Source organism: Cebus imitator, unplaced genomic scaffold (genome assembly GCF_001604975.1).
Source record: "Cebus imitator isolate Cc_AM_T3 unplaced genomic scaffold, Cebus_imitator-1.0 Scaffold397, whole genome shotgun sequence".
Lineage (NCBI taxonomy): Eukaryota > Metazoa > Chordata > Mammalia > Primates > Cebidae > Cebus > Cebus imitator.
In genome coordinates this window covers 556,542-580,128 of record NW_016107712.1, presented here as the reverse complement: position 1 = coordinate 580,128, position 23,587 = coordinate 556,542, and the positions used below count along the sequence as shown (strand labels likewise).

At 42.7% G+C, this 23,587-nt stretch overlaps 2 protein-coding genes across 5 annotated transcripts in view; one reads left to right on the top strand and one right to left on the bottom strand.

The window, feature by feature from the left end:
- Positions 1-4,082, top strand: part of NFKB1 (nuclear factor kappa B subunit 1) — a 124,389-nt gene extending 120,307 nt beyond the window's left edge. For 2 of the 3 annotated variants that reach the window (XM_017508662.2, XM_037731406.1), the window contains 2 exons: positions 422-578; positions 3,413-4,073. In XM_017508662.2, coding sequence (XP_017364151.1) covers positions 422-578; positions 3,413-3,573 — 318 coding nt within the window. In that variant the 3' untranslated portion in view covers positions 3,574-4,073. Of the gene's footprint in view, positions 1-421; positions 579-3,412 lie in introns of all 3 variants that reach the window. The other variant, XM_017508660.2, reaches the window with a different exon arrangement.
- Positions 4,083-16,573: 12,491 nt separating this feature from the next.
- Positions 16,574-23,587, bottom strand: part of MANBA (mannosidase beta) — a 113,957-nt gene continuing 106,943 nt past the window's right edge. For both annotated transcript variants that reach the window (XM_017508659.2, XM_037731409.1), the window contains 3 exons: positions 21,686-21,828; positions 20,627-20,884; positions 16,574-17,826 (listed from right to left, as the gene is read on the bottom strand). In XM_017508659.2, coding sequence (XP_017364148.1) covers positions 17,602-17,826; positions 20,627-20,884; positions 21,686-21,828 — 626 coding nt within the window. In that variant the 3' untranslated portion in view covers positions 16,574-17,601. The remainder of the gene's footprint in view (positions 17,827-20,626; positions 20,885-21,685; positions 21,829-23,587) is intronic.

Genomic DNA, 23,587 nt, shown 5'->3' with positions numbered 1-23,587 from the left:
TACCTGGTAATTTTCATTTCTAAAAATAAAATGTAGAAAAGCATGGGGTGAAACTGTTTTCTGTTGAAAATTTCATGGTTAGCTTTGTTTCTTCCTGGATTTTAGAGCTTCAGCTTACAGAGGGAGAATGCAGAGACGTCACTGTGGGCAGAGTTTCCCTGCCTCAGCGCTTCTCTCACTGTCTCTCTGTGCTTACTACAAACCACTTCTGTGATTTCCTGAGTGGTCTTTGAACCGAAACAGGAAACTTGATTCGAAGACTGTACTTTCTTAGTGGCTCTTCTCTGCTCTTTCCATTTCCTCCAGGCTCCTGCATGGAGGAGGCAGCATGGAAGAGGGAAGGGTGGGCTGTCAGTGGGACTACAGCCTGCACTGGGACTCGAACACAAGAACATGCTCCTCCTAACTTTCTTTCTCACAGGTCTCTGGGGGGACGGTCAGAGAGCTGGTGGAGGCCCTGAGACAAATGGGCTACACCGAAGCAGTTGAAGTGATCCAGGCAGCCTCCAGCCCAGTGAAGACCACCTCGCAGGCCCACTCACTGCCTCTCTCACCTGCATCCACAAGGCAGCAAATAGGTAAAGAAAAAGAACAGAAAAGGCCATGGAGATATTTCCCAGCTCCCCTAGGCTGGTGTCTTCAGCTCTCAGGATATGATGTGGCAGTTTCTTTCTTTCTCATCTTCTGAATACACTTCCCTGTGTGTCTGTCTACCCCCTGGGCTCACCTTCTGCCTCTCTGGATAATACCATTCAGATGAGGGGGCCATACCCTTGGAGAATCACATTGACACATGGACTACTTAATAAACACTAAATAAATACTAAAAACAACATGAAGTGGGTGATTAAGGTAACTATTATTTCTCTCATGTCTTAAATTTAAAGAGAGAACAAGATACATAGAGAGATCCATCTCCTCCTTCCTTTGCCTCTTCTCTCATGCTCATGACACTGACCTTGTCCCCCACCATATTTGGGACCACGTGTCTTGCCACCAAAAATCCCACAACCATATGGAATGGACTCTCAGCCCAGCCCAGTAGTCCTGTATTTCCTACAATTTTATTCCCCCACTCTGTAAATGGCCCCTCTATGCTTTCTGGTTCTAAACCCCCAGTACTCTCTCCCTCCCCTTACTCATGCAGCAGCCTTACTTCACACTCTATTGAAAGCAGAAGAAACCAGAACCCTCTCATCTTTGCACCAAGTGCCAGCCCACCTGTGCCTGTGCCCACGTTGGCGGCCTTCCATCCAGGCTTGGTGGGTTAAATTTATATGCCCAGCTGAGGAGCCACCTCTCCCCTGAGTCTACCCCCCTTACCTTCCCTAGGTTCTTGTTCCTGTTAATTCTTACCTCTCTCCCCTGTATTAGCCATTCTTCCTCCCCATTCTCCCACTAGATCACCTAGCAAGCATGTCACGATTTCCTCATCTTTAAAAACAAACACACCGAAACAATCACCTTCTTGGTCCCACATCCCATTTAGCTACAGTCCAATTGCTCTATTCCCCTGCACAGCAGAGCTCCCCACAAGAATTTGTTTAGAGCTATTATTCCCAGCTTGCCACCTTCTACCCCCTGCGTGACATCCTGCAGTTGGGATCCCGTCTGCACCACTCCACCAGGCCTGCTGTCCTCACAGTGACCAGTCACCTCCTTTTCACCTCAACCACTCGCAGAGAGTGTCATGGTTGACCCCTACCCTCTAACTTCAGACCATCTCCATTCCTGGCTCCTCCAAAACACACTCACCTTTTAAAGCCCCAGCCCTCAAGGGTCAGTCCTAAATCCCCCGTTTGGTACCTCACCCAAGCCCAATACTGGCCACATGTGTCAGAAGCACTGCCATCTTCCAGGATGTTAAGACAAAACCCAAGATTCTAAGGGGTCCTTTCTGGCATGAATCACTTCATATGTGACCCATCAAGCGTCACCCTCTCTGCAGCCACCGCCCTGGTCTAGTCCCCCGTCATTTCCTGCCTGGATTCCTTCACAGTTTCCACTCAGTCCCCTGGTTTCCTTCCTGTCCACCTCCCTTCAGTCCACACTCTGCCCAACAGACAGTGCAATTCTTTCTAAAAATTAGTGACATTTTCTTACTTCTGGGTTATACCCCCCCGTTCATTTAATCATTTTTTCAGCAAATCCTGATTGAGCATATACTGTCTCTGCTTTACTCATTTGTTTTCTTAAACATCGCTTTGGAAGCTCTTCCTCCATACTGCCCTTCCACTCCCAAGTGTTTTCTCTGCTCCCCTGGCTCACTAGTCTGATCCAGCCTTTGAGCCTTGGATCCTTCTCTTCCCATTCCCTGGAAAGCTCTTAATTGCCTGGCTTTTTCATGCCCCTCAGTTTCAGCACTCATCATCCTGCCAGGGGGCCTTCCTAAGGGAGTAAGGGCAGACGTTGTTGTGTACACTAGACAAAGGAATAATGTGTCCACTGGAAAACAACCCCGATCTCCTGTGTCACGACCCAGTGCTCCTTCTGCACAGATACTTTAGAAAAAGAAAATACTTATTTTTTTAAAAGTAAATACCTAAGCATTAAGCCCTTAATTTGTAGTTATTTCTAAGATATCTCATAGTTTCTAGCACATAATACAAAATAAAGATTAAATAAATCAATCAATACCAAGATGATAGTCATGCCACTGACATTAAAGTCTTGTTATTCTCATATTGGAACTTGATACATAAGAAGATAGCATTTTTATTAGTGTATATTATACTTCTGTTTCCTTAGTCACTGTCTGTATAGGAAATAATTTGCCTTGGTCACATCCCTAAGGATACTTATCAACAAAGGGAATTCAACCTGATTTTCCAGTATAGACTCATTTTCATCAAAATCACTACTTTTTTGCTACCAAAAATGTTTTCAAGGCAATGTGTACTGTAATAGCATATGAAAAGCCCAGAGAGAGATCTCATTTTTAGTTCTTGCTTCTGTCACCAATTTATTTTGCCGAGGTTCAGCAGTTTCCCCAGCTATAAAATAAATAATACAGTGGTTGGAAAAAATACACCTGATTTCTAAGGGGGGAAAAAAAGGTTCACTGTGAGTCAAGAGAATTCAGAAAGGATTCTCATCAGCACAAGACTAGATGGCAGGAGGAAGATGTGAAAGCATTGGGCTAATTCTGACATTTGGCTAATTCATAACATCCTCACAGTATGTCCCACGGTATCTTCTGCCCTTCCCACCACGGTGAGCAGTCGTGACAGTGGGGGCGGCATAGGTGGGATGTGTGGCTGGCAGAAACCAGTGGGCAAGAGTTGTCCACAGAATAGTCCGTGAGCTTTTTAGAGCCAAACTTGGAGCCCGTCTGGAGGGTGGAGCGTATGAGAGCAGAGGCTTTGCCTGGTCTCGGCCGTTCCGCCAGTGAATTTGTGCTTTCTCCCCTCAGATGAGCTCCGAGACAGCGACAGTGTCTGCGACAGCGGCGTGGAGACGTCCTTCCACAGGCTCAGCTTCACCGAGTCTCTGACCAGTGGTGGCTCACTGCTAACTCTCAACAAAATGCCCCATGATTATGGGCAGGAAGGACCTCTAGAAGGCAAAATTTAGCCTGCTGACAATTTCCCACACCATGTAAACCAAAGCCCTGAAATTCCACTGCATTGTCCACAAGAAGAAAGCTGAAGCGCATCCAAAGGTGCTCAGAGAGCTGGCCTGCCAGAATCATTCTCGATTTAACGCAAGGCCTTTTCAACTTGGCTTCCTTTCTTGGTTCATAAATGAATTTTAGTTTGGTTCACTTACAGATAGTATCTAGCAATCATAGCACTGGCTGAGCGGATGCATCTGGGGATGAGGCTGCTTACTGAGCTTTGCCGGCCGCTGCTGGATCACAGCTGCTTTCTGTTGTCATTGTTGTCCCTCTGCTACGTTCCTGTTGTCATTAAAGTGTCACTGGCCCCACCTGGCATTCCTTCTGACCACCCACAGCATCGTTTTGCATTCAAATTAAGCGTTAAGAAAAGGGATATTTTAAAATGAAAGTCACTTGATGTGCAATTTAAAAAAAAGGCGTATTACTTTTTCTAATGTGGTTATTTCTCGGCTTTAAAAAAAAAGTACTTGTCAATATTTAAACATGGTTACAATCATTGCTGAAAATGGTATTTTCCCCCTTTTCTGCATTTTGCTATTGTAAATATGTTTTTTAGATCAAATACTTTAAAGGAAAAAAATGTTGGATTTATAAATGCTATTTTTTATTTTACTTTTATAATAAAAGGAAAAGCAAATTGATGACCTCACCTTGTTTGATCTGTGCAAATACTTTTCTAAGATGCTTCCTTAACCCAGTTATCACATTCATATTGCCTATTAGAGTCAATTTTTTTAATCTAGACATGAATAAATAATTACCAGAAGGAAAATGTTTAACCTAGGATGAAAGCTTGGATTTGTCAAATCCTTACCCAGCTCATCTTTAGAATGTACCACCTCGCTTTCCTCCATCTCATGCAACACTACACCTCTTCAATGTCTTCTCCACACCTCTGTGATCAAATATTAAAATTCCATATATCAGAGGGCCCTGAACTAGGAGCCTTCTAGCATGAAGCTTTGCTGAACTGCTTCTCAAAGAGTTGGGAATAAGGAAGATGAAGAAAGTTTTTGAGTGAGGTGCTAAGGTCAACATTGTGACGCACAACTAGGATTCCCCTTTGACAAAGGACTGGTCTGCGGGTGGTGCAGTCTGTCAGCTTCCTCGGGGAATGCCTCTGCTGCAGAGAGCCATGTCTTCCTGGGCCACATCCATTTCCACAGTGGCACCCATGCAACAGTGACCAGTGTGGGTATATGAAAGCCTGTCCAACCCAGGACAACGCCAAAGGGCTGTTTTAAGCATCAGGATTCCCATGAAAGTGGCTGATGCTGCATTGCACTCAACTTCTCCCTCTCCCCATCCTGCTTACCCTCCCACCCTTTCATAGCTGTTCATCTCAAAGGCACTCCAGAAAAACATTTAACACACACGTTTCCAACTCAGAGTCAGTTTCCCTGAGAACCTTGCCTACACAGGTGCTGGGAACCAAGCATAACAATTTGGCGCAACATGTGGAGTCGTTAATCTTGGAAAGAAAAACCAATTTACAGAGAAGGAAATTGAGGCTTAAAGAATTCAAGCAGACCATAGCTAAGCTGCTTCTGAGTTTTTACACCCAGCTCTGTCTAGCTCCAGAGCTCATGATGGGACATTTTCTTGATGAGAAAACAGATAAACATTGAGTCCAGAAGTAGGCTTTAAACTATACAGGAATTTAGTATGTGATAAAGTAAAATTTCAAATTAATAAGAAAAAGACGACTATTCAATGTGTTCGTCTGTTCTCATGCTGCTGATAGAGACACAGCTAAGACTGGTTAATTTATAAAGAAAAAGAGGTTCAATGGACTCACAATTCAACGTGGCTGGGGAGGCCTCACAATCATGGCAGAAGGTGAAAGACGCGTCTTACGCAGCGGCAGGCAAAAGGAAAATGAGACAAGCGGAAGGGGTTTCCCCTTATAAAGCCATTAGATCTCATGAGACTCACTACCACGAGAACAGTATGGGGGAAACTGCCCTCATGATTTAATTATTTCCCACCGGGCCCCTCCCACAACACGTGGGAATTATGGGCACTATAATTCAAGATAAGATTTGAGTGGGGGCACAGCCAAACCATATTACTCAATAAACAGAGGTCCCAACTGGCTAATCACTTGAAAACAATCCATATGAACCCCTGCCTCCCTCCTTTCATCAAAATAATTTCCAAATATATCAAACATTCAGCCACAAAAATATTGGAAGTCCTAGACATCATTGATAAATAATCTTGAAATATGAAAGGCTTTTCTAAGCAATACTTTTCACTGGCATAAAAGCAGTTTAGGTTCTTCATATTACAGCGTGTCTCAAATAAATCGAATCTTAAGGAAAATTCTACTTCTGTTTTCTATTACATTGCCATTTCTCCACCCCTGCCCAGCCCCATGATTCCCCTTTTTGAAAGCTATTTCTGTAAAGTGAAAAAATACAGGTCTTACTTTCCTTAATTTTTAGTTTTCAAAGAAGCAGCCCATGCCTCCACTCCTCTGCCGGTTCCTCTCTAAGACAGATCACTGTTTTCCAGCTGGCCACTTCAAGGCCTCCTGTCCTACAGTATGAGGCTAACACTCCTCCCGCTGAGGGGAGGGGGCCTGGTTCCTTCTCTGAGAATCTAAGCAGACCTGTGACAAGGATGGAAGAGATACTAAGTGACTTCCAAGGGTTAAGTCATAAAATGGAATACACCTTCTGCCCCATCATGCTGGGCTCTCTCTCTTAGAAACTGGTCATTGTGTTCTTCTGATGGAGCCGAGTGGACACATGGAGAACTCAAGTGCAGGTGTTCAGTCCACAACCTTACTGAGGCCCCAGCCAATGCCAGCATCAACCATGAGATGTGTAGGGAGTGAAGCTTTCAGAAGATTCCAGCCCTCAGCCATTGAGTCACCCCATCTAGCCTTCAAACTGCCTCAGCTGATGCTACCCAGAATAGAGACAAGCTGTTCTGCAGAGCCCTGCCCACACTGCAGATTCGTGAGCAAATTAAATAATGGTTGAGGTTTTAAGCCTAAAGTGTGGAGTGGATTGTCACCATGCTCCAGGTTTCCAACTTGACAGCTCACCTACCAGACATTCACTTGAAGAGAAGCTGACTTGAGGAGGAGGAACGACTAAATAACTCATACCAAGATAGAACAATCACATTCCCCTTCTTTCATAAGAAGCCCCATTTCTATTCTGTCCCAGAAACTGACTTCTTCCTCCCAGATCTTAGTGCTGGCCTGAACCTCTGTGCGGTGCTGCAACAGCAAGGCCACCAGTCCTGTCTAGGTCTCTGTGAAAGGAGTATCTTTCGTATTGTACCAGCAGATGGAGATAAACCAAAAGGAATGCAGGCAATCAGGTGGAAAGCTATAATGGGCCTGAAATAAACCTTCCCAGAAAGCTTGTGTCACAGCAGGAGGCCATTTAAAAATAGCTTCCTCAGAACTTCAGTCATTTTTGAGGTTTCTATACACTGCAGGCATAACCCAGACTTTTTCAGGATCAGCAGTCTTTCTTTTCAGCAGAGTGAAGCCCTGCTGCTGCTCATTTACCTACCTGAGTCTCCTGCAGTAGCTGAATGTGACACAGACATTCCTGGTCACCACCGTGGAATGCAGCAGCACAAACTGGACTTTGTACATTTTTAGCAGAAAAAAAAAGAAGGAAGGGAAAGATCCAGCCAGCTTGGAGCATTTATTACATGCCAGCCCTTTTGGATTAATAATTTCTAATGATAATTCTCAAGACACCCCCAAGAGGTATGTATTTAACCGCAGTTTACAATAAGGAAATGGATGATCTAAAATTATTAAATAACTCGCCCCAGATTCAAATGCAGGCCCATCTGATTCCAAAGACTATTCTTTAGTGATGTTTACAGTCCTTTGATAAAAAATATTTTATTTAAAAGAGAAAGAAAAATACATGCAGACCTGTACAAAGATGATGGAGTCGTCATGTGCCCAGCCAAAATGCAAAATGAACCCAGAGTATAACCAAGAGGTCATACTACTTGGAGACTTGATTTTCCCCATAATAAAAGAGGCAAGGATGCTTAAATATGAATTATTCATCGACTGGACATTACCACATTTCTTTCTGCCTCCTATTTTGTGCTTTTGGAGGAAATTCTCTTTCTGATTTGTGCTTCCCTAAGGAATGGACATGGGAGGCACAGGAGTCAAAAGAGGAGGAAACTAAAATTCTGTTTATTTTCTTGAAGATCACAGAACTTAGGGCTGGAGAGGATCTTAGAGATCATCTTCCTAAACCATCCAGTTTTTATCTTTTTATGAACACCTACAGAGTGAGAGCATCTCTTCCCCACTGGCCTCACTGTGGCTGGCTGCATCATGGAAATACCAGTCCTAGACTACAAGTTCCTGTCCATTGGTTTCCCAGGTTTGTGGTTTGGTTTTGGGATTAGGGGAGACACTGAGGAGAGGCTTGAAATTCAATGGATCTTCTTCAATTGCTATAGATCTCATTAAGTCCACAATAGCCTTTTTCTGTTACCGTGCACAAGTTAATCGTTCCACAAGTTGTTCAAGCTTCTTAAAATGAAAGGGAGGAAGGGGCTGAGATAGCATCATCTTACTTCTATCAGCTAGCTTTTTCACATTGATATCTCTTTCCAAGTAATTATTTTGTTGAACTATCACAAGAGTCTTCAAAGTGTAAAGACATGCTTCCCCAGGGAATAAACATGGGAGGCACAGGAGTATTTAATCAATATTTCTTGGGCATCTGTTGCTTGTCAGGCACTACAGTGGGGTGGTTATGAGGAAAGTGAGGCACATGAGACTCATGACCACAGGATCACTTGACTCCAGTACCAACACTGTATCAGGGTCAGGGGTGAGTAGTGGCTCTCTTCCACTTAGTCATGCAGGGATCCAGGCTGACAGTCTCTTCCTCCAACACTTGGCTCCTAAGGTCTTACTAAGGGTGATAACTCCAGTCAGCCAGGAGAAAAATGCTGAGTGTATGTGTGGGAGTTTTGAATGTGTCACCTCTTCTTATGTTGTGCTGAAGAAAAACTTCAGTCCCATGGTCACACTAAAAGCAGCAAAGGTAGGGGGGTGATCTACTTCTGTTCCCAGTATTAACAGAGCTGCTGATTTTGGAACAGGTGACAGTCTTTGGCACAGGTCATAATCCCTTCCCTGAGGGTGGCTGAGCCATAAGATTCTTTCTAGTTCCAACTTGTATGCAGGCGTTCACTCTGAAAGTCCCCTGCAATCATGGTGGTAAATGGCCATCACTAATGGCAAAATCATGTCCTAGGATTAAGCATGAAGACTGCATTGTAAGCACAAAGTCACAGTTTATCTTAAAGAAATCCTCAGAGATGATTAAGGATATGAGGGTCATTAGGCTGGGGAAGAGTTACAGCAGCTATGTGTTGTTGCCCTTGCACTGATTCACAGGGACCTCTGCTCTCCAAACTTCGTGCTCTATAGTTCCTTAAACGCTGCACAAGAAGTCTGGGTTTGTAGACACCACAGTTAGCCTTCTTCAAGAGGACTTGGCCCTTTGAGATCCTACCCAAAAGAAAGGGACAACCAAGTTTATCTTGGCTGTGATCTGCAGAGAGCCGGAAAGACCTTGGTTCCCATTTTCTCAGGAAATGGAAAGGAGCAGAAATTGGTTCTTGTGGAAATAATATTCTCTTCAAGCCAGAAGCATAGCAGATAAAACAGAAATTCTTGAAATCCTTTTTTCCCCGAATTCCTTCTTGGGATCCGGGAAGCAGAGCTGGTGATGAAGATAGTGAGGTCGAACCCTGATGACTGTGTTGGGGGCACAGCAGATCAGGGAAGACTGTAAGTCGATGTCCAATACTAGATAATCAGGTTATTAGGTCTGTTCCCTGGCAAAAAGAGATAGATATTTTCTTCATTTCAAAACTGTTTCGCATTTCTCTTTTTTGTTTTCATAAAGCAATAATGCACAACTTATTTTTTTGCTTTAAAAAATTGAATGAAAAACTTCATGTCAAAATGAATAAAATTTTTTAAAAAATTTTAAAAAAACCTCATGTCGCAAGACTTTTTTTTCATTTTCAGCATCCCTTTTCATCACCTTATTTGAATGCAAATGTTCCCTTAGGCTTTTGAAATAATTTTTCTTTCTGTCATTTTGAAAAACAAATTTGCAAAAATAAAAAACTAAATGTGAATGTTTTCATTTAGAAAATATTTTCAAATATTGACTGTCGTACCAGCCTGAAAGGTGAACAGGGAGCAGTTTTAACTCCTGCCCTTCTCCACAGGACAGTGATGCTGATGTGCTGGAAGGCCCCTGGTCTATGTAAGGAACAAGGGACAGCCGGGACTCAGTCTTCAATCCCCATGCTGAGCTCCTCGGCTTCAGCTGCAGCGGTGGGTGGTGGAACACACGACTGCTCCAAAGGGGTGGGTCTTGCCCAGGAGAGAGAAGCAGCTTGCCCACTGGGGGCTCTGAAGTGTTACCCAAGGCTGGCTAAACAGCAGGAAACCAGCATTCCCTCAGCAAATGAACTCAGCTTCAGCACACATGGTGCTTGACACTGGTCCCCAAGAACAGGCCCAGGGAGAGGCCTCAAGAGTCCAGGCTGATTTTCTTCCTTCCTCCTACCCATTCTCCTTTCAGCCCCACTCCTTTTGCAGAAACTTTTTTTCTCTACCATGTACCTCTTTTTGCCATTTTTGTGTCCCTTCACCTTCCCCCAACAACTCAAGCCAGGGCCCCAAAAAAGCTATCCATGAGCCACTCATGTTAATGTAGAATCCTGCCTCACAGCTGAAGCAAAGCCTGGCCTAGAGAGGCCAAAGGGACCAAAAATGACATCCCTGTAAAGACCCATCATAATCCCACAGACAGGTCCTGCTACAGGAGCAGGACAGCCAAAAAGAAACATTCTTGTTCTCTTCCTTTAGATCCCGAAGCCCCCTGAACCTCCACCTCTGCTGCCTGCGACCACAGTAGCAGGGGCAATTTTACCGCCCCAATAGATGGAGACCACATGTGCTCTGGAAGTGCGTATATGCTCATGGATAAGCGAACCTCTCAGGCCTGATTGTTGCAAGCAGTCCTTAGCATTTTTCTCCATCCCAGTTTTGATCTGGGAAGGTCAAAGCCACCATTTGGCCCTGCCTTCCTTTACTGCCTAGCCAAATGCACATCTTGAATGATGAGCAACATATGCACCCAGCATGTGGGCCAAGGACCATTTCGGTCCTTCCATCAGCAGAATGTCATTCCTTTCCCCAAATCGTGCCTGTAGCTCACAGTTTGGGTCCTTTCTTGATTGCTTTGTTACTGAGCCTTTAAATAGCTCATTTGACTTCTCTGTCAATCGTCTATTGAGGAGGCTTGGTGCCAAGTTTTCACAGATCCATAGTAAGTTGGAATTGAAAAGCATTCATATGCCACCCTTTTGCCAAGGCAGCAACAAAGGGTGGAAATGAAATACACGTGTTCCTCAACTTATAATGGGGTTATGTCCTGATAAACCCATTGTAATTCGAAAATGCATTTAATGCCCTGATAAACCCATCATATAGTCAAAAAGTCATGAAATCATAAGTCAAACAATTGAAAGTCTGGGACCTATCTGTAACCAAAAGGCAGAAAATAGACAAATTTGCTCTGTAAATCTGAACCTTGTGATCTGGCTATGCTGGTGCTTGGCATTTATTAGCCCTGGAGCCTGGGAAGAAAAGAGCTCAGCAAACAGAACTGCCCTCTGGGTTCCTTCTTTCTCCTTCCTCCCTTCCTCCTCACCACTGTCCTTTCTCTTTCTCCCTTTCTCTCTCCCTCTGCCCGTCTTATCTCTCACTCCTTTAGCATTCTGTCTTCCTTTCTCTCCCTTTCTCTTTCTGCCTTTCTCTTCTCCCCCCTTTCTCTTCCTTTCTCTCTCTCCTCTTTCTCTTTCTCTCCCTCTTTTCTCTCTCACCATTTCTTTCTTTCCTTTTCTAATTCTTCCTCTCTCCATTCCTTTTTCATTTCTCTTTCTCTCCCAATCTCTTTCAACTCTTCTCTTTCTCTTTCTTTTTCTCATTCTCCTGTCTCTTTTTCCCTTCATCCCTCCCTTCCTTTCTCTCTCTTTATTTCCTTCCTACAATAGTTTCACATTCTTGCATTCCTCTGGGACACTGGCATCCAGCTCCCTGAAGCTCAGAAGGTGAGGGGCTTGGGGAGCAGCCCTGCAAGCGTTTTCTTAGATTCCCCTCCCGCTGGAAGGCAGCAGACACTCATCTCAGGGGAAGCCTCCCGGAAGCCAGCACCTTGGCCCAGGGCAGTCCCCTCCACCCACCACCAGCCTCATTTCCTGAGCACAAGAGGCCTCTGCTGGAAGAAGCCAAACTTTGCACTTTCCCCAACAGCTGGCTTGCCTCTTGCTACTCAATTTTATCTTTTATTTTATTTGCTTCTGTAAAATTAGGAAAACCTTACCAAAAAGAGGAATTAGAAATTTCATCAGCTTTCTGCCTGAATTTTTCTTCTTCAACTCAGGTCATGAAGCTCAATGATTATTTTCCCTTAGTACAGAAGACTTAAGTTGCTCTTTCCTTTTGAGAGATTCCTAGGCCTGATCACTCCAGCCTTATCCTTTGAGGAATAATATTGATAAGCCAGCATCTACTATGTTTACACCTTTATTTTATTTAATCTTCACAGTAACACTGTGAGATAGTTATTACCATTAATCTCACCTTCAAGATAAGGAAACTGAGGCTTGGAGGCTGATTGGTCCAAGGCCAGTGCTGGGAGTTTCAGTATCAGAGCAGGAGCCCGTAGCCCTGCACCGCATGCAGCCTGCACACGTACAGACACACGTACACACACACAATTTGGATCTTTGACAAGGCAAAATCTCATTCATGTTTGCAGGTTGACTATTTTAAAATCTTCTAGTTTCAATATGAAAAATATGGGGAGAGAAGCATGCCAACCACCCAACTTTGGCTTGAGATTTCATTGTAAAAGAGCAGGGGCCCTTCCTTCACCCACTTTTGCAAGTTGTGTCCCCAACAGCCTTCCTCACTAGAGACACAACTGCCACTGTAGTATCCCAGCACAAGGAAGTAGGCGATACATCCCCCAGCTAAGAGGATACCCAGGTGCCCACACTACCCTCTCCATGGCCAAGATATGTTTGGCCTCAAAGACCTATGCCTTTATCCATGAGGATGCGTTTAATTATAAAATTACGTCAAGAATGCCTGACTATAAATGGGTTAAACAAATAAGGACTTTAAAAAAATACCATTACAAGAATATTAGAGATAGATACATCTATATTTTACATGGAATCTTTCCCTTTTTAAATGTTAGCATGTAATTCAACTTTTTAAAACACAGTCTAGGCCATGACTTGCTGGCCAAATATGACCTAAATCTTCAGGATGACTAGGCAGGATGGGAGGGGATCCAGGCTCTACCTGCTGCTCTCCCATTCTCACTGCTGCCCCCGACATCCCCAGCTTCCCTGGCTGATGCTGTTCACAGCCACCACCCAATGCCTGCAAATGTTCAGTTCTGCCTACCTCCCTAGGTTGTTCTGATGGCTTCACACAGAGGCAGTGATGATTGTAATAGCTCACATTTGGTGATAGTTACTATGTGCAATCCATAATCTATGCATTATCTCCTTAACACCTCACAATTAGCCTATGACGCAGATACTGTTACTGTTCCAATGTTAAAAGAAACTAAGGCACAGAAAGAGTCTATAACCTGTATCCAAGGTCATGCAGCCTACTACTAGTGGATCTGGGACTGAAACACAATAAGTTCAATTTCAGTGCCCATGCTTTTAACTGCTGTATCAATTAGGATGCTTTTGGTTGTAAAATCAGAACACTGGACTACAAGATTAAACAATTAAGCCTTTATTTCTTACCACATTATAAGACCAAAGTTAGATGGTTAAAGGTTAATTTAGCAGGTAAACATCTCTGACACCTGCCGTCAACAATGTTTCTTTAAGGTCACCAAAAAAGGGCTGCAGCTGCTCCAAGTATCTGGTCCTCAAACAGCTTCTCAGTTTTACCCAACAGCAGAGGGTTTCGCCTCAGGTCTGTCTCTCATCAAGCAGGGAAACCTTCCCCCAGTAACCCCACATTAGACATCAACTGATGATTCATTCTTGAAATGTTTCATGTGCCTAACCCTACATCAATCACTGGCAAAGAGGACTAGGCTTAGAATAACAAGTTATGATTCAGTCTCCAAGACTGGACATGGCCACTTCTATTAGCAGAGAGGAGGAGGATGTGGCTGTGAGGTGGCCAGCCAACAGTGTTTGCTCCAACCCCTGGCAGTGGACCAGTAAATTTTACAAAACCAGCAATAAGTAGCAAGCACAGAATCAGAACAAGAGGGTTGTTCCCACATAAAAGATGAGGCAGGAATGAGTACTGGTTCTGACACAGAAACGTTCGTGAGCCAGAATGTCTCATTTCCTGAGAGTTGTAGGTAACTTAGGTGTTATTATAATCATGTGTACTTGCTCCCTGCATAGCACAATGTGGCACATGGGGAAACTCAATAAATCTTGTTTAAAGACAGAGACCAACTTACACGGTTAAGCAAACTTTTCTTTCATGGCAGGATTCAGTAACTCCTGTCTACAGAGTTTATAAAACATGCAACAGTGATGCATTGCTCTTACCTTTGCTAAGCTCATTCACCGTCTGGCCCCATTCAGGACTTAAAGATGTCTTGGCAAGTTAGTGCCACCCCGGCTTGTAGATTACAGGCTCAGAGCTCAGCCTAGCTAACCAGCTGATTTTGTGCTTTTTCTTCCTTGGGTATTAATTACAATGAAGGTCTTTAAAGATACATTTCTCAACTGAAATTTTTCGACCTATCTTTTTTACCATAAACTTTGCAAAAAGCTTCCCTAAAGTATTGAATAAGATGGTGCCTTATCTAATGTTGCTTCCCTGTCAGCATCACATTCACCTTAAGGACTTGTCACCAGCTGGAATTGCCTCGTACGCTGGCTTATTGACTCTCTCCCCTACAATAGATGGTCCATGAGAACTAGGACATATTTGCCTTTTTCATTGCCATACCCCTAATGACAAGGACAATGCCTGCCCAGAGTGGCCTGCAATACATGCTCAATAAATGAATGAATAAATTCTTAAGTCAAACAGCGTCTAGGGGCAGAATATAAACACATCTTAACTTGCCAGTGATTTTAAGGTTTTGTATGCTACTCTGGTTCATGGCTCTGATAAATCAATTAGAAAACAAGAATTCTCCCATGCACTTCAAAATATTACTGTCTTTTCTGCATAACCCTTTTAATTGCATGTGCTTATTGAATTAATAAGATTGCATTCCATCAAGACAGACACTGGGGATGTTTTCAAATGCTTTGAATTTCCTACACAGACAATGCCTACTTGCTTTTCTCCCTCAATCTTACCAAGCTGGGGAATAAGTTCATATCTGAGAGCCAGAGGTAGCCCAAGGGAATATTCTTTCTATCTCAGGTCTTTGTCACTTTAGGAATGTTAGGGAAACATCTTTATTTCTCCTGCGTGCCAGTTCACCTTCATTCCAACAGAGAACAATATCTTTCTATTTATTTTCCAAGTGGCTTCTCATGGTTTGAAAATGTCTCACGATGAAAAGTCAAGTAAGGAAAAAAAGAGAGAATAAGAAGAGTTACTGTGAATGTGAATGAGAATGAGAAAATCATTATTGTTATTGTTCTCTCTGTTCTGAAACGGGAAGGCATAATCCTATGAACTGACCTCTCTTCATCCCACTCTCTCTGGAATGTGCTTTGCAAGAGCACGGCAGTAGGACCTGGTTCTAGTCTTTTTATCCTATTGTTTGCACAACTAAGGATATGGTTTGGATATTTGTCCCCACCTAAATCTCATGTTGACACGTAATCCCCAGGGTTAGAACAAGGGCCTGTTGGAAGGTGTCTGGATCATAGGCACGAATCCCTTTGGTGATAAGTGAGCTCTCCCTCTGAGTTCACAGGCGGTCTGGTGGTTTAAAAGTATGTGGCACCTCCCACCCACTCTCTCACTTGCTTCTGCTTTCGCCATATGACGTGCTTGCCCCCGCTTCACCTTCTGCCCTGATTGTAAACTTTCTAAGGTTTCATCAGAAGCCCAGCAGATGCCTGGTGCGATGCTTTCTGTACAACCTGCAGAACTGTGAGCCAATTAAACCCCTTTTCCTTATAAATTACCCAGTCTCAGGTACAGCAATGCAAGAATGGACTAATACAACCACTAACAGAAAAACCCTATTGGAAACTCAAAGTCAAGAGTAAGTGATAACAAGGTAGGTGTTATTATTCCCATTTTGCCACAAGAAAACTGAGCACGGAAGTTAAATAACTCGATTAAGATTACAGAACTAGTAAGGGAGGAACTACAAAGTATACTCTGGCCCATCAGCTTCAAAGTCCCTTCTTGGGGCCCATGGCAAAACATGCACAGGGGTAAAGAAGAGCAGTCCTCCCTGCCCTGAAGCAATGCTTTGCTAAAACAAAATTTGCAATAGTCATAAGAACATATATATTTATCACCATGTAAGACTCTTTGGAGTCCCAGCCCCCTTGATAAGGCTGTGTGTGTGTGTGTGTGTGTGTGTGTGTGTGTGTGTGTGTGTGTGTATGTGTGAACATATAAAATGAGGATACTCTTAGATACTTAAGGAGAAGACTGGATTGTCTTTTAGAGTCACTGAACCTAATAGTTCTCATTTTTAAAACCAAAACTACTAATAATATCTCAGTTTTAAAGCCTAACACTCTTTGCTGGTCCATTCTATAACCAATTACATGACTGTTTCCAGAGAAAACCTCTCACATGTCTTAGTTTAGATTCTTCAAACTCTCAGTTTGCCAAGCAGAATAATAACCAGAGCTAAATGGAAATTAGGGTTCAATACTGTATTGGGCACAATTGAATATTTATAGAATGGTTAAATAAACCACAGGTGAAATATCAAGTTGTCAATGTAATGTATGTAATTTTTATTTTTATGTAATTTCACACTTATAGAAAAATACCCATATACCTTTACCCAAATAGCTACTTATTAACATTTTGCCTCATTTGCATTATCATCAATGTAATTTTATAAACATAGTAATGTATAATAAGACAATTCTATTGCAATTTAAAATTAGTCGATATAAATAAAATTATTTAAACTCAAGCTAAAAGGAACACCATTTTGCTGCCATGGTCCACAAGTTTAAATCCAATTTGCAGGCTTTGCATTGGAAAGCATATTGGATTTAGAAAAGTGTAAAGCCCACACACTATCATAGGTGATGACCAATGTCAGGACCCCCAGAAATTTCCAGTAATATCAGTGACATTCATTTCCATGTGAGCATATTTTTCAAAGGAAGATCACTCTATCAGCCTTTAAAAAAAGAAGTTGTTGTTAAAACAATATCTTATAACAAAACCCATAAATGAAAAAAGTGTCCTACCCCAAAAAGTAATCAAATAGCAACAATCAACCTCCTAAATTGTCTATCAACATGGCTACCACCAAGAAATCTTTGTTGTAACATTTCAACCTCCATTTCCCTCTGAAATAAGGACAAAGCACTTCATTTGAGAATTCAGTATGCCCCAAAGCCAACTATGAAACCTCTATCACCTGGAAACCTTCCCTTTGGTTCCACGGATCCTGCCATGTCACATTCTTGTGACCCCCTGCAGGGCCATCTTATTATAACGAGTCCATGTCTTGCTAAAGCTGAGAGGTGAAGGGCTAAAAACACAGTCCCAGCACAGATTCCAGGACTCCCAGGCACAGGCTTGTTTGAGGATATCGCCTGGGTTAACAGCTTCCCCTGAAATTGTTCAGTGTACAACTCTTCACAGACCAATCGCTCAGAGGCGTGGCAGCAAGCAGACGTGTCTCTCGGCTTCTCTCCTTGTCTCTGTTGTCTTCCTCTCCAACCAGTTCTTTAGAAATGCTTTATTTCCCTTGTCCACTGAAAATACAACCTAGATTCCTTCAGTAAATATCTGTTAAGGAGGTCACATGAAAAGATTGCTCCAACTCACTCTTGCTGGTGGGCTCCCAAGGGTAAAATAATATAGTTTGTGTCTTCTCAGTCATGAGGAAACCATTGTCACTAAATCTCCCTGGGATGCTTCCTACATCCAACCAAACAAAGGGAGCGACAGCTGAAGTCTCCAGATCAAAAACAAATATGTCACCTTGCTGAGAGATGATGGCCTGAAAAAGAAAAAAAGAAATGAAGTGAGGAATGAGGGAAGAGTTATAGAGTCTGTATACAGCTCCTGTAAACATTTATGTGGGCCTAAAGAGTGCATTTCCCAAATCTTTGGTTCTACAACTGCTAACGGGCAGTTTCAATCACATAACAATACATAGAAAATGACTAGAGGCTATGGAAAGTTACCAAATTATAATCTCAAATCAAGGAAACACATCGTCTCCAATCATTAAGAATATTTCACAAGAAGCTCAAAGCTTTACATCTTTTACAGTTTTTCTCAGAGTGTCATCAGCAGAGCAACATTTTTACATATAGCCTGGGTGGTTTTAATGACTTTCTAAGGCTATATCTGGACCTAACTACAGAACTCAACTGTGGAGCTTATATTCGAGTCTTCTGAAAAGATCCAGCAATCTAGAAAGCCCACTGCCGGAAATTTACAAAAGTTCTGCCATTAGAACTTCTCTCTTTTATTGCATAGTTCAGTAAAGTCACATTATTAACATTTTTTTACATGTAACATGTAAAATGAATTCCACAAAATAGTAGCAAAAAGAGAGAGTGCCATTTAAATCATGTAGGCTCCATTCCACTTAATTAGCTGAAGTGCATATGCCCAGAGGATGCACCACTTCCCAGACGGTAAGGGTGTGCAAGCCTCTCTTAGCGTGAGCACGGAGCTGAGTTCCACCTGCTTTCTTTTTTTGTTTTGACAGTCTTGCTCAGTCGCCAGGTGCCAGGCTGGAGTGCAGTGGTGCAATCTCGGCTCACTGCAACCTCCACCTCCTGGGTTCAAGCAACTCTCCTGCCTCAGCCTCCCGAGTAGCTGAGACTACAGGCGCGTGCCAACATGCCCAGCTAATTTTTGTATTTTTAGTAGAGACAGGGTTTCACCATGTTGGCCAGGATGGTCTCGATCTCTTGACTTCATGATCTGCCCGCCTCGGCCTCCCAAAGCGCTGGGATTACAGGCGTGAGCCACTGCACCCGGCCCCACCTGGTTTCTTAAGCTGCACATTTATCACGCAACATCTCAGCCTTACATTATATGTTATGTGTTACAAAAACAGTTTCAAAGAGCCATTTTCACTATATATAATTTAGCCTTACATATTTGTACAATATGTTATCATTCAGGGTTCTGAGTTATACACAAGGAAACCTATTGATACAAGCAGAAAAGAAAATTAATAAAGTGTATCAGGTAGCTCTTCAGGGCCAGAGACTCAGGCTTGAATTTAGATGGCAAATTCCCAGATCACACCCCCCAGCTGTTCCAAGGAACCTCCTAAAGCAGCCACAGGAACAAGGTTCACACAGCTCCTGCCAGCCAGCCCAGGAGGCTGCCAGGGCAGCCCCAGGTACTACTGCTTCAAGACCAGGGCAGAAAGAGAGGCCAGTGCCTTGCTCACTCTGGTCACCTTCTTTGGATTGGAAATCTCTTCTCTGAATATCTGACTGCAGAGCCTGGGATTCAAGCTTGCACCCTGGCTTCAGGGAGATGGGGAGAACAAGTTTCTGGCATCTCCCTTGAGATAAGAAGCCAAGTACCTAGTCTATATTAAGCCAGAAATAAATGTCAACTAACATTATTATTAATATCATTTTCTCTCCTTAAGAAAGACAACTTTCACTGAAATCAAAATGAGATAGAACAAAGAAAGAGCCCTGCTTTTCTCCCACCCCAATTACCCACCTCAAGGTCATGAAGGCCTAACTTGGGAAACAAAACAATTTTGTTTTCAAAATCGGAAGTTTAGAGACTACAAATTCATCCAGTACATAGTTTTTGTTTTTCTTTTTTGGAAAGAAATGTACGTAAGAGTATGTTATTTCCTTCTGTTCTGTTCTCTATTAGTTGTTACAGATAACTTGGATTTTATTATGTAACTATTTATTAATTTAGAAAGAAGGTATGTTTTCAATTGTTAGGCCTCTTTAAAATAAAACACAAGGATTAGGTGTTACATATATTTTTAAATTAAATGTAGAAAACTCTATGAAGTAAAAGTGTAAAACAGATTTAAAATTTTCTAAAAATAGAGAATGTAACTTTCTAGAAAGATATTTCCTGAGTGTCCAGGAGATAGGATAGCAAAATTTAAAAACATGTATTTCCAATTGCTATGTGTAGGGGAGAAAGAAGGGAAGGTTTTTAACCTACTAGACAAATGCCAAATTCTCCAGCTGCACAATTTTTATAACAACACATCCTGATCATCCCATTTTTATATCTTGGCAATTATAAAAAGATTTGGTGATTGAGCTACTTTGAAGCAATAAATCAAAGAGACCAGAGTGAATATTAATAGACTCTACTTAAAATTAGACTGTGTCAGCTGGGCTCCAATGCTTCCCAGCTCCAGGACCTCAAGCTCATAACTTAACCTCCTAAACTGGCTTCCTCACTTATGAAATGCAGATGATAATGTTTGGAGCTGTGGTGAAAGTCAGAGACTATGCAGTGAAGCCCCCAGAACAGACCCTGGAACATAGTAGACATGAGGCAATGGTGATGACTCCAGCCTCCTCTCCCATTACTGCACCTGCCCACTAAGGAGGGGTGACGGGACACATGAATGGTGGTCACCAGCAACTCTGACAAATCCTGGATTTGAAATAGAAATCATTTGGTGTTTGCGTTATGTGGGAAGAGGCCAGTCTTCCCCCAGGCCTCAGGTAAACTCAGCACCAAGGAGGGGACACATGCAAATTTCAGGAGGCAAGGAGCTGGCCCAAGAGCAGGAGAGCCCTACAAGGCCACAGCCCCTTGTCCTCACCATGGCCTGTGCTTACAGTGATCTGTGCCTTGCAGAGCCCCATGGCCTCCTTCAGTGAGGACAGGAAGTGGTAGTTGGTCGGGCTCAGGAGTTCATGGTCAGCTGAAAGGTAAAAGGAAACCACACAGCTTTCCCGTGTGCAATTCCCACATCTCCTCAGCAATTCAGACACTGGTTCCTCATAGAGGCAGACAGCCTCTCCTGCTTTCATCACAAAATGTTCAGTCACACGAGAGCACACGGGCTCCAGGGAATGCCAAGTATGGACTCTCACCTGGGGAGAAATAAAACAGAATAAAAACAGGCTTTCTTGGTTGCTATGTTTTTAGGGAACAATAGTAGTAATAATTGCTGCAAGTCAGGAGAGCAGAAATGGTTAACAGACTATGAAATCTGAGTTCTAATCTCAGTCCCACAAAGTGCTAGTTACATGACTAAGTTAACATCTCAGTCTTCATTTCTTCATATGTAGAATTAAAATAACAGCAGTAATGTCACAGGCTGTTGTGGGAATTTAAAAAATAATCCATGGAAGCCACAGTACCTGATGCGTTGTAATTTTTCTGTAAATGTGACCTATTTTCAGTGTTATTAGTGTCCTCCAAACTATAGCCATCTAAGACTTTTTACTTAAATTTATTTTTTTTAATACAAATCTGTTTTCCATATGCCATTCTGAATAGTTCTACTGATTTTCACTATATCATGCCATTTTTAACCGTTTCTTTTTATAAAGTTTGGACTATTTCCAGTCTCTAATAATTATAAATAACCTTGCATTTAAGGGGCACTTTACAGCATATATAATTTGCTTTCATCTAGTAATTTTATTCGCTATTCATAGAAAGCCTGTAAGAAGTTAGACTGGTCATTTTACAGAGGAAGAAATTGAATCACCAAGATGTGAAGGGTTTTGCTTATGGTCACATCATAAATGGCAGGGTTTTAGCCAGAATATATGTATTCTAACTCTAAATTAATTTCTCTTTCATTTTCCCAAAAGAATACACCCAAACAACTAAATAAATAATCTAAAAGTCCCCTTCTATCTTAGAAAACAATCCAAGTAACTTACAGTGAGTGTCATCGTATAATCCGAGTGAAGATCTGACACACCATAGATATAGAATATGTTTTCATTCTCAAAGCCTACTGGCAGCAGTGGAGCAAAGAAATTCTGAGCAAAGTAATGAAGCATTTTCCACTTTCCTCCGTACTCTGAAAACAATCAAGAGTGTCGGGAGATGGCAAGGTCAAGTAGTCAGAGAGGCACTGTTCAATGACCCAGCTGTGTGTGGCTCATCAGGGTTCTAAGGGAGTGAGCATGTGAGGGAGAGTCAACAGTGAAGGGCACCCATGTTTGTGAAGGGCTCTGAACACTCTGGACATTATGTCATGCCATCCTCACAACCTCTGCGCAGGCATTAACAACCCATGCCATTATGCGATTTCATCATTGTGCGATCATAGGGTGTACTTACACAAACCAAGGTGGTATAACCTACTACACGCCGAGGCTATACAGTATAGCCTGTTGCTCCAGGCTACTCACCTGTACAGCATGTTACTGTGCTGAATACTGTAAGTAATTCTATATATAGCAACGGGACAGTGAAAGTACAGCATTATAATCTTATGGGACCACCATCATATATGCACTCTGTTGTTGACTGAAATGTTATATCGTACATGACTGTATATAAGAACTTATAGATTCTAGGTAGCCATTGATTGCTTTAAAGTATAACCATTTCAGGTGATAAAGGATAACCCGATACCTCCCCACCCACACCCACTATAAGCAGTGGATTTATTGAGCCAATCAACAGTTAAATGGGGGCTATGAGGCCCCCAGAGCAGAAGCAGATATAGACAACTTGTCACAGCTTCTCCCTGATACTTGTTTTCCCTAACAAGTACAAGGAGCCAGTGATCTTCCTCAGGCAGGCAGGGTCCTGCCAGGGTTTAGAAAACAGCCAAGCTCTGGTACTTGGGTTTTCCTACTGTGATATTAGTATATACATATATATCATTTTTCTTTGGTGATATTATTATATATATATATATATATATATATATATATATATATAATTTTTATTCTAGAGTTTGATATAGTTTGGCTGTGTCCCCACCCAAATCTCATCTTGAATTGTAGCTCCCACAATTCCCATGTGTTGTGGGAGGGACCCGGTGGGAGGTAATTGAATCATAGAGGTGGGTCTTTCCCAAGCTGTTCTCATGATAGTGAATAAGTCTCATGAGAGCTGATGGTTTTATAAAGAAGAGTTTCCCTGCAGAAGTTTGCTCTTACCCGCTGCCATGTAAGAAGCCCCTCTGCTCTTCCTTCATCTTCTTTTTTTTTTTTTTTTTTGAGACGGAGTTTCGCTCTTGTTACCCAGGCTGGAGTGCAATGGCGCGATCTCGGCTCACCGCAACCTCCGCCTCCTGGGTTCAGGCAATTCTCCTGCCTCAGCCTCCTTAGTAGCTGGGATTACAGGCACGTGCCACCATGCCCAGCTAATTTTTTGTATTTTTAGTAGAGACGGGGTTTCACCATGTTGACCAGGATGGTCTCGATCTCTTGACCTCGTGATCCACCCGCCTCGGCCTCCCAAAGTGCTGGGATTACAGGCTTGAGCCACCGCGCCCAGCTCTTCCTTCATCTTCTGCCATGATCGTGAGGCCTTCCCAGCCATGTGGAACTGTGAATCCACTAAATCTCTTTTTCTTTATAAATTACCAGTCTCAGGTATGTCTTTATCAGCAGCATGAGAACAGACTGAAATAGTTCCTAGCTCATAACTACCATAGCCCTTGTAACAGACTCTTGTTATAATGTTGAGGTGTTTTAGGACTCAAAAGCAGGCCTCAGTAACAGAATCTATCGCTCTGACTTCTTCCCTCTTTGCTCCAGCCCAAGCCAGCACTCTAATCTGATTGTGGGTCATAAGACACTTATTCAGCAGGCATCCTGCCC